Source organism: Vidua macroura, chromosome 18 (genome assembly GCF_024509145.1).
Source record: "Vidua macroura isolate BioBank_ID:100142 chromosome 18, ASM2450914v1, whole genome shotgun sequence".
NCBI classification, from domain to species: Eukaryota; Metazoa; Chordata; class Aves; order Passeriformes; family Viduidae; genus Vidua; species Vidua macroura.
In genome coordinates, this window is record NC_071588.1 from 8,838,512 (window position 1) to 8,849,726 (window position 11,215).

General features: G+C 41.2%; 1 protein-coding gene across 2 annotated transcripts in view; it reads left to right on the forward strand.

Moving 5' to 3' along the window:
- The window catches only part of CLTCL1 (clathrin heavy chain like 1), a 34,330-nt gene extending 27,994 nt beyond the window's left edge, over positions 1-6,336 (forward strand). The window contains exons 29-33 of one of the 2 annotated variants that reach the window (XM_053993885.1): positions 47-217; positions 777-998; positions 3,935-4,010; positions 4,418-4,501; positions 5,020-6,336. In XM_053993885.1, the coding sequence (XP_053849860.1) occupies positions 47-217; positions 777-998; positions 3,935-4,010; positions 4,418-4,501; positions 5,020-5,135 (669 nt within the window). In that variant the 3' untranslated portion in view covers positions 5,136-6,336. The remainder of the gene's footprint in view (positions 1-46; positions 218-776; positions 999-3,934; positions 4,011-4,417; positions 4,502-5,019) is intronic. The other variant, XM_053993884.1, reaches the window with a different exon arrangement.
- The last annotated feature ends 4,879 nt before the right edge of the window (positions 6,337-11,215 follow it).

The window sequence follows — 11,215 nt, forward strand, 5'->3', positions numbered from 1 at the left end:
ATGTACTGCCATCTGGAAGCATGTGTAACAACTCTCTCTCAAACAGGGTTTGAGAGCTTCCATTGATGCCTATGACAACTTTGATAACATAACATTGGCTCAGCGTCTGGAAAAGCATGAACTAATTGAATTTAGGCGTATTGCAGCGTACTTGTACAAGGGTAACAACCGCTGGAAGCAGAGTGTGGAGCTGTGCAAGAAAGACCGTCTGTATAAGGTGAGTTAATGACATGGCATAAAGCTCCTGGATGCTGAATGTTTGTTAGCTTCAAATCTGGAGTTTTAATTAGTAGTCCTTCACTTGAAGGAAAGACTCTTAAAGCAGAAGTGGTTGCAATTTCAAATGCATGTCTTAAATCAAATTTGATAATGTTGTCCTGTATTTGGGGATGTGTTTCTATCAATCTTTGGCATCTGTACAATTACCTGTATCAGTAGGGAACCTTCTCCATAGACCTCAAGTCACAGGCTCTTGTAAGGGTACAGATGAAATGTGATTACGCTGGTAATGCTCTTGAAGCCTGTAGTGAGTTCTCACAGGCCAATTTGTGCATAGTCTGTAGGAACCGTGTTGGATGATGTTAGTAAAGTATCTTGCTTGCCACAGAGTTGTCGAGTGTGGTATCTTGCCTCCTACAGAACGTGCCTGGTGTTGTTAAAGACTAACTTAATGGTATGCCAAGTACTCAGCTTATCTAGTTAGCAATAACATGGATGTAAGATGTAGGGCAAGATGCTGACAGGCAAGGGTCAAGCTTAACTGTTCTTTTCTGTAGGATGCTATGCAGTATGCTGCAGAGTCCAAAGATGCAGAGCTGGCTGAGAAGCTGCTCCAGTGGTTCCTGGAAGAAGGCAAGCAGGAGTGCTTTGCAGCCTGCCTTTTCACATGCTATGACTTGCTGCACCCAGATGTAGTCCTTGAGTTGGCATGGAGACATAACATCATGGACTTTGCAATGCCTTATTTCATCCAAGTGATGAGAGAGTACCTTACCAAAGTAAGTATTGCATAGGCTAAAAAGCTAAGACTTTAGTCTGCTGTATGATTAGCATTATGTAAACCAGAACTCTTTGCATATATTTGAAATATTACCATTCCTCCTAGGGGAAGTCTTCTTGAAGTTCTGTAGGTCTTATCACTCCAGGCTAGCTAGCAAAGTTTATGAATAGATGCTTTGGCACTGGAAGAGGTGTAGTTAAACTTCTGCTTTTAGCAGCAGGCATAAGTAACTGTGCTTCTCACAGAAGCTCCATAGCTGATGAACTGAAAACTTGGTGAGGACAACACATATATCACTTTTATCTTTGTGTAACTATGAAAGTGAAGTCCCCTTGTTTCCTAGAGTAAAAAGAGCATAGGGCTTTTGAGTAACTAGTAGTGCACATTTTTCCTATATCAGCTATAGGAGTAGACTGCTGAAGGTGTTTGGTTTTTTTAAATGGAAAACAGAACTTTAGATTCATAGTCTGGTTGCACAATACTGATACTAAGAGCTGGTCCTCAACTGAAGGAAAAGAGATTCTGATCATGTGTGGTCCTGAAATGCTTGTCTCAAACAGCTCTAAGATACTAAGCTAGGATATCACTGTAAAGAACTTTATTAAAATGAGGACTGTAAAAGTGACTGCTTCAGGTTGCTTCTTATAAGTCATGTTAAGTATTCCCCTCTGAATTTTCTTGCAGGTTGATGGACTGTTCTATAAGGTGACACTCTGATTTCAAACTCTCTGTGTTTATTTGTGTCCCTCAATATCCTGGGTTTCTTTTACAGGAATCTAGCTGTAGCTTCTGCCAGAAGAGCAGTGTAATTTAGCTCTAACTCATTTCCTGTTCACTTTCTAATGCTAAAAGGATAACTATTCACAAGCAACTTGAAAATCCAACCAGACTCTTGTCTTCTTCATGGGACACAAAAACAAGTGCTTGAGGAGGGCTTTACTTTGGACTCTTTTTCACTGTATTAGATACTTCGTGGCAGGAAGAATGCTGTTAATAAACAAAGAAAAGCAGTTGCCATGTAATAGGATGTGTTCCAAGGGCAAATTGCTTTTTACACTGTAAATTACCAAAGTGTGCAATAATTCAGGCATGATGGTGAGTTTGTATAGTGCCATGAAGCTTCTGTAAACTTCTTGCCTGTTGGTATGATGAAAGTACTTGCACAGATCTTAAACATCTCCTACTCATATTTCACTCAGGAGAAACTTGCCACACAAGTTTATCTGAACTCTTCCATGTGAGGTTTAGTCTAAAATCATTTCTCTTAAACTGCTGGTTGGATTTACAAGTAATCATGTGTACTAAATATGGGATAACTTGCCAGAAGGAAAATCTGCATGGTGAAAGTGGTTTACAGTGAAACTAATTTAGTCTGTTGAATTAACTGCAAAACATGAAATTGGAGAATGGGCTTTATAAATGTGGTATGTCTAAAATCGTCATGTAACTAACTTCAAAAGCACAAAAGAATAGACTCGTTTTGGTGGGGTGTGTACATCTTCCAGAACTTACCTTTCTTTTCTACATAAAAAAATGTTAAAGCACAGAATAGCCTCTGTCCCAGAAGGGGTCAGGCACACAGAGTATAATGACACTCACCTGGAAACCTTTTGAACCAGTTCTAGGCAGCAGAGCCAATGTGATCTGGCTTTCCCAGAGCTTCTCATCCCTTATTGGGGATGGCTGCTCTAGGCATTCCTGCTGTTTGCCCAGCTGAGGGCAGGACTGCGCTGCTGGCCAGAGCCACTGTAGGACAGCCCCAGGGAAAGGCAAACCCAAGAGAGCCAAGGCCGGGGATAAATAGAGCAGGACAGGTAGTTGGAAATGAGTAGCTGTCAGTTGCTTTGATCCATAGTAATTTGGATAGTGTTTTTAACACCAATATTTGGTGTTATGCTGGAGAGCTCTTAGGCTGACAGCTATAAATGAACCAGTAAAAGACCTGCTGCCACTCAGGTTGTCAATTTGAGTTGCAAACTTCAAAACATTGAAGAAACTGTTAAACACTGTATCTGGATAACATCTCTAATGTTTAACAGACACCCCTCTTGAAGCAGTTCTCAGACCAGATGTGATTCTTGCAGTGGGAAAGGAGGATGAGGAACAGCTGAAATACAGCATTGGACTTAAATGTAGGTTTGCCCAGAATGTTAGTACTGCCTGTACCAGGATGTGAAGCTGTGTGGCTTTTATGCCTTGTAGTCTTCGGTCTCAGTGGTTCTCTTCTGGAAGATACAACTTGTTAAACCTGAGAAGGAAAATACTGTTGCTCTTCAGATTGCCCTCCAAACCCACAATTTTGTGTTTAGGGCTCCTGCATTACTGTAGTGCTTCCACAAATTTGTTTAGCATGAACAGAGCTTTATGTGGCACAGCACTGAGATCTGTATAAAGCTGATACTACTAGGCCACTTTCCATGATGGTTCTAGAGTTTCCCCTAGAAGAAGTCTCTGTGAATACCAATGTAGTTAAACCAGTACCTTGTGGCCAGGTTAGACTGTAGTCCTAGATGAGATCAAACTTCATGGGCCTGGAATATTTCCAAATATCTGTGAGGTGTCACTGAAGGAGAGAGGAATTGCAGGTTAATAGGTCAATGTAGATTAGGCCCATTTGATATGATGGACATGCTGTTGGGTTTGAGTTTTGGGTCATAGTTAGCAGTGACTAGAATAGGGCCCCAAAAAATGCTTCCTTGGAAAGTAATGAGTACCTCATCTGCATTTGAGAGCTGCTGCTTATTGCAATACACCTAAAAGAATTGAGAAGTCACTTTTACAACAAAGCTTGCTGGGAATAGGCAGACTTCAGCAATCTTCATCTTGGACTAAAAAGGAGCACTTGATAGCTGAAGTACCAGGCATGAAAAATTTCACGCAATGGTGCAATTCCTGGACAAGGCCTTCATAAATCTCCTGTTCACTTCAATGTAGGTGGATAAACTTGATGCTTCTGAAAGCCTAAGAAAAGAAGAGGAACAAGTAACTGAACCCACTCCAATAGTATTTGGTAGGTTTTAATTAATTACCTCTTGTCACTCTGGTCTCTCTTTGTGGAGGCAGCTTACATGATTACGTCGTATCCAAGAAAACTGGTTTCAACTATATAGTAATTGAAATTATTGTCTCTGCTCAATGAACTGCATAAGCTGTTGAAGTGGCATCTCACTCTTACAGTACTTCTACTCTTCAGATTAAAGTATTGCTCCTCTTAGATGGCTCAGATCTCTACTTCTGGAATCGTGTTTCAGTATGGTAATAGGACAGGGGATACCAGGGTGTTGCCAACCCCAGGAATAACTTACAGAGCATGAAAATTCCTCTTCTTACTCTGTCTGAGGAATGTGTCTGCTTTCTGCTCTTCTAAGTAGAAAGGCAGACTGTCTTTCTAGCTCACGCATTTTAAGACATGTGCAGCCACCATGGCTGTCTTCAAGTGTGATGCTATTTTAGAAGCCCTTCTGAAGAGGCATTCTGCTAACAAGCACCTAGAAGTGGCTGGTAAGGGAAGGATGTGACTGATTCACTGTCTGATATAAATGTTAACCTGAATTTAACATATGCATGAGGCATGTGTGGGCCTAGTGATGAAAACAAAACTTTTAAGGTGTGTTCAGACCTTTTGCAGCACCCTCCAGACTGTGAGACCTAACAGACATAACTATTTGCTTGAATTGCTTTATTCTCTACATCTGACCATGCATGAGTTAAATAGTACCAGTTTGGCTTTCAGTGTGGTCTTTTCAAAACAAGCCATGTTTATTATGACCTCAAGATCAGTGGATATTTATCTTCCCTCTGAGTCCTGCCTTGCTCTTTTGTAGCTTCCTGGTAGCAAGAGCAGATGGCATGGGTGCCTTCTCCATGGCACATGTTGGAGAATAGTGTGACTTGCTGGTGTGTGCTTGCACAGGGGCTGATTTTTAGCTAAAGCCTAATAGTCCTGTCACACTGTACAGCTAGCATTAGGGAAGGTTGGGATCTTAAACTAACTTTCTTTTTGTCTCATACTTTCCTAGGCCAGCAGTTGATGTTAACAGCAGGCCCCAGTGCAGTACCTCCCCAGGCAAACTTCCCATATGGATACACAGCACCAGGATTCACCCAGCCGCCTGTTTATGGTTTCAATATGTAACTAGCTCTCTGACAGACCTTCAGTGTCTCTGTTCTCTTCCTTCTCAACCCTTTTTAACTTCTCCAAGAAGTGTACAAGGCACAGATGACCTTCTGTTGGCTGAACACACTTGCTGCCCAGCTCAGTGAGGAGACTTCAGCAGGATGCCTATTACTGTTATTTATTGATTATTGTCCAGTTACATTTCAACCTCTGAAAGGCAGCTTTTGTTAATGACATTGTGCAACTCTTGTCTGAAGGCACTATTTCACTAACTCATATAGCAATAACTACTTGAGGCCAGGGGGAAGAGAGCATAAATTTCTTTCTTTTGAAAAGCCCATTGAAGGCAGCTGGGAAATTGCCTGGCACCAAGTTGTTAAAGCTTTAGCTGAAGCTACTGAAGTAGCAGGGTTGTTAACAATTCAATGAAACGTCTCTTTAATAATGAATCGTTGAAAGCTTGTGTACATCTGACCACCCCATTTTATTTGCATTCTTATGTGCAAAAGAAAATGGGCTTTTCTAATATTTGTGCTCTGAATGTTTAGAGGAATATTGGGAAAGTTTCCTTTTCTGGACAATAATGCTGTTGGAGTTCAATGCTGTTGGGGTTCAATACTGTTGGAGTCTGTTCTCTATTTTCTGGAGTAGATCTGAGACTTGAAGAAAATAAATCTTCTCATGCCAGAGAGCAAACACTTCCCAGATCCTTTTTGTTTAACAAGAAGAGAGCATGTTACTTATTGACGTTAAATGGTACTAAAACAAACCTCAGCTGTGTGTGGCAAGAGAACATGGGAGTGTGCATGGGCTGCCAAAGCACTGGAGATGCAAGAGCACAGCGTCAGGGTTGGGGACAGGGACATACTGCTACCATATTGAGTCAGTAGGGAGGGCCATAATCCTGACTTCTTATTTGCACCTTTAACTGATTCTGGCATTGGCTTCCTGCCACACCGTGTTCTGACCCTGTCTGGTGGGCAGAGTCAGCACCACCTGACTCGGTTCTGCTATGCTGCAGTAGGATCAACAGCGTGTCCATCACCCACCTCTTCTTTTGAGAATGCCAACAGGGATATATTATTATTTTGTGCCACTTCAAATACATGTATCATTAACGTTTTATGTACTTAGATAACAATGTATAATTTATGGTTATGAATCTTGTGCTAACCTTGAATATTATAAAAGTTCAATTATAAATGTAAAAACTGCAGTATCCACCGTGTGGTTCTAGTCTTACTATCTTGGGTGTGGGGACTGGCTGGTAGTAATACACTGCCACTCATAGCATCAGGTTTCTTAATCTGACAACTGAGGATACCAGGCAGGAAAAGGGAGACTTGTGCCAAGGCACGTAACAGGGAAGGCCTAGTAAGTAACTTAAAGGGAGTTGTGGTCTCCTCACCAGACACATTGGCACATGTTGTCACATGGGGAGGGTGTGCTGCAGGAGGCAGTCACATGTTCTCATGCTTTCATTCACAGAGCTGGGAGAGCTTCAGTCCTGTGTGGAGGGAGGTGCTGCGATGAGAGAGAGTCTTCTCTGCTGAGATACATCAGCATAGCAGTGGTTTTGGGAAACTGCACCCTTTCATACTGAGTCCCACTTTGATCTGGGCAAAACACCTTTTAATGCAAACCAGTGGAGATTGTCAGGGTTGTGGAATCAGTAACAGCAGACTGTGCTTTGGCACAATTTTAATTGTGTACGTTTAATTGAGTGTGTTGTCTCCTTGGTCACCGCACCATGACAGCATTGGCAAAGGGATGCAGTCCTCCTTCCTGATGGATGCCAGAATACCCCAAGTGTTGCTGTAACGTACTAACCTCAACTTTGTACTGATCAGCACTCACAGCTCAGCTTGAAATGCTGAGCAGCTGATGAGTTCAGGCAAATCTCCACTCTGTCCAGACTTAGTCATTGCAGGAATTAGCCAGGTAGCTTGTCATTTTCCAGGAAAATAGTACTTCTATTTTGTAAGCAGTTTGTAACTTGTCAGTTGAAATAAATTGGAGTAAGTCAGCTGGAACTAAAGACCAGCTCTAGGATTAGTATGACTGTAGGACTTTCCAACCTGTCAACTTAAAAATGGGCTCTGACTTTATAGCAGCAAGTACAAGCCAATGGTAGAACACAGTGAAGTGCTAGATCAAATACTGGAACAGCTCCTGACTGTAAGAGAATTGAGGTAGCATGGGGATCCTTAAGAGCCTCAGTCTAGAAATCTAATTACAGGAGTGACTGAGCTCTCAAGGAAAGCAAAGCTGCCAGCTCTGATCAACAGTCTTGCTTTAGTTACTCTCCTGGTATTTAAGCTCTTGCTAAGTAAAATGGCTTTTATAAATTTTGTGATCATGCATTCAAAACACACTCCCTGCCAGTACAATGCAGCTGTACCTAAAATGTGGAACAAACTCTTGTATATCAAGGTACTTCACTGCTTCTCTGAAAGTGAAGTAATTCACAGCAGGAAGTAAATCCTCTTTTAGGGGTTAGGTGTAGGATTTACTTCATTTCATAAATTTGTCATGTCCAAGTTTTTGAAAACTTGGATAAGATTGTTTTGCAGAGAATCTGCTTTAAAGCTAAGCTTTTTGCTAATTCCCATGGCAGTGATACAAGGCTGGTGCTGTCCTGTAGAATGATCTGCTCATGCAGAACCTGCTGCAGCCTGCATCATCTGGGGACCAACCTCCAGGCTTATGTCAGAGGGTAACTTGCTTGAGACTACATACAGGCTTTTACTGCCTCATGCTTTCACTGTGAGAAACAGAGTATGGATCTCCTGTGTAATGGCTCTTGCTATTTGTCAGATCTTAGGGGAATCTTCCCTGTTCTGTCAAACTTTGGGTATGTACAGATCTGGCATCAGAGAAGACAAGAAATTAACAAGGGGAATTCAGGAGGAATGCATTGTTGGGGTAAGTTTTGTTTCTTATTTCCTGTAATAGTGTGGTATTTTACAAGACTTCCATTTCCCTTCCCTGCTTTTTAGGACTCTAAATTCTAAATGGTAGTGTAGCAGAAGGAAATTATTTGAAATAACTTAGCTCCTTAAAAAAATAAAAATTCTAGGCAGATGAAGTCTGTTGAAGTTTGTACAAATAATAGTCATGATACAGTAAATACAGTAGTAACTATAGGGTCAAAAATCTAATTCTGATTTAATAGTCTTTTAGCAGCTGCAGGGATGAGAGCTGGCACTTCCAGCACAACAGAGATCCTTAACTGGGCTGAAGGAAACAAGGAGCAACAGGGGTTTTTTTTCTTTTTTTTTTTTTTTTTTTTTTTTTACCCTAGCAAATCCAGCAGCAGTTACTCAAAAGCATAAGAAATTTCCTTGGTTTATTGAACTCTAAAATTGATAAACGAGCCTCAGATGCCCACTCAAATGAGTGTGAGTAACTTTAGTACTTTGGCAAAGCTGAGTGTCAACTGCTTGTAATTTATGCTTGGATGTGTGATATCCTAATTGGCAGGCTAGGACTTGGCCTCTGAGAAATTCTTAGTGTGACTGAATCAGCATGACAGTTTTTCAATCTGCTGAAAAAAAAATGAGGCCAGAACTCTTGCAAATCTTGGGACAGATAGCACTGTATGTACCAGGTTCTCATAACAAGCAGTTTATCAAGTGTATGTATTGCCTTATGACAGTGTTATTTCTCATCTGTAAAGCTTCTTGCAGTCTTTCTGGGTTCCTTCTGTTCTGCTGTAAATGGTTTGGCTTTGCACTTGGTTCCAAGCCAACTGTATTTCCTTTTTTTCTTTACAGAGTACCCCAAGACTGCTTCAATCTCAGTTGTTTCCAGGTAAGGACATAAGGATGGAAAATGCTTGATGACACCAGAGTGCTTTGTGACACTTGTGTGCAGTTAGGTTGTGGTTTGCCAAGTGAATGAGCCTTGCTATAGCAACCTGCAGGTGTACCAGTCCAGCTTAATGGATCTGGAGTCATTATTGTGCACCATCTACTTCAGCAGGTGTCCAGTCTCCAGAGAGTTTGTCACTAGTCTAGCTTTCTCATTTTTCAATATTGTGCATTTTCTGTGGGCACCTTTCCAAAGGTAATGACAGATCCTGACTCATCTTTCACTAATACAACACTGCAAAATTCTTAGCATAGGTATGTGTTTCAGTTTGTCTGGAGCCTTTGCAATCTTTCAAAAAGGCAACAGCATCCATCTGTTTTCTTCCTAGCTAATATAAAATTGACAGCTTTTAAGCTTAAGATGAATTTGAAATACAGACAGTGAAGTCCTGTCTTTTATGTGTCAGAATTTAGAAGTCCTGAGTCAGGTTCTGAGCTTATTCAGTTATGCATTTCCTGCATGGTTCAATATGACTCAAGATTTTTTTTTTTTTTTTTTGGTCTGTTGTTTTTAATCAAGATTGTAAAATTTGTTTGCCTAAAACTCTCCATTTCTCCTTTCACCCCAGTGGTTATGAAAGGAAGCCATTACAAAGTCTTCTGATATGTTGTTTTCTACAGCACTAAGTTCTCCAATATTACGCAGAGCACAAATTCCCCAAGCACTGGTTATCCAGATGGGGAGCTAGGAGTGAGTTTGGGTGGGAAACGTGCTTAATAAATCTTTGAATTGCTCTCCTTTTGTAAGGTACATTTTTTTTTTCTCCACTTAGGGGAGGGACAGGGGCTGGGGAAATGGCCTCATCAACTGCTAATAGAGTTTGTCAACTGGAGTTGCTTTGTTGAGTAATGCATCCTGCTGTGAGGGATTCACAACCATGGCAGGGTAGCAGAATGATAATCGGTACACGCTGTACATGGGCTTCACTCTATTCTGAAATGAGTCAGGCCCACGCAGATGTGAGCGTAACAGGGACTTCTGTGGTGCTCATGAGAGGCTCAGTCTTGTAATCTCAGTGAATAATCTTGTGTAGCAACAGGAGCTCTTTCTGCATGTGTGCTTAAGTGGTAATCACGTTCATTGTTTGGAATAGCATCATCTTGCTTATAAACACAGTAGCTCCTGCTGCACACACTTCAAAGCTGGGGAAATGTTGACTCAAATCTGCAGTATTTTCACTGAAGCCAGTCATGTGCAGGATCTGTTTTGCATAAAGGAATTGTTTTGTCTCAATAGGGAACCTGAGAGAAAATGAATTCCTTATTTTATCATAAAACCGCAACTGATAGGGATTAATAATGCATGGAAAGGTTTGTAGTAGTTGATGAGTTGTATCAATTGTGATAATACATCTGTTAATTCAGTGAAAAGAAGAGGTTCTTTGATCCCAGGATATATAGTAGGAAGTTATATGCCCCATACTGACTGTTCATGGTCTCTGAAACCATGGTGTGCTGTCTAGTGCCATTTAAATAAAAGTAATAATTTTAGGGAGGGACAAGGGAGGAATAAGCTGGAACTAAGTGTCATCATGTAAGCATGTGCTTCTGAGGATCCAGAAAACTCTGTCTGCAATTGCTGTTTGTGTTTGAAAAAATAAATTGTGAAAGTTGCTTTAATTTTCAGTAGCTCTTTTAAATTCTGATTATTAGGGCCTGGAGAGGTGCCATGAGGCACACAGGCTGCAGTAGCACCTGACTGAATATTTCACGATTCTTGCGTCTTTGTATGCTAGCAGAAACAAGCACCAGCCACCAGCAAGGGAAATGAGTTCAGATTGCCAGAGGGTTGTTTCCATGAAAATTCCTGAAGCGAGAGCAGTAACATGGTGGGTTTGATGTTGCTCTTCTATGCTTTGACCATTAATTTCTTTGGAGATGCTCTTGACTATGTGAGCCTGGTCAAGTATTTACTTTCACATAACTAATAGGATTTAAAACATCCTCTTGCAGCCCCTGGTATTTCAGGGATTGTTTATCTTGTTTCACTGTTTCTCCTTCAGGCTTTCTGCTGACAAATGGTGTTAGCAGCTTCTTGGAGGTCAGGTCCTTGCAGGAGATGGCTTGCAATCTGCATGTGATTAAATACGAATAATCCTTTCTGTGTTCAGCAAGGTAAGCACTGCTGAGAATCCCATTGAGTCTGATGTGAATTAAGCATGTGGTGTGGTATTTTCTTGGACAGGATGAGGTTGTGCACAGGCCTTGGTGATTGGGGAATCTATA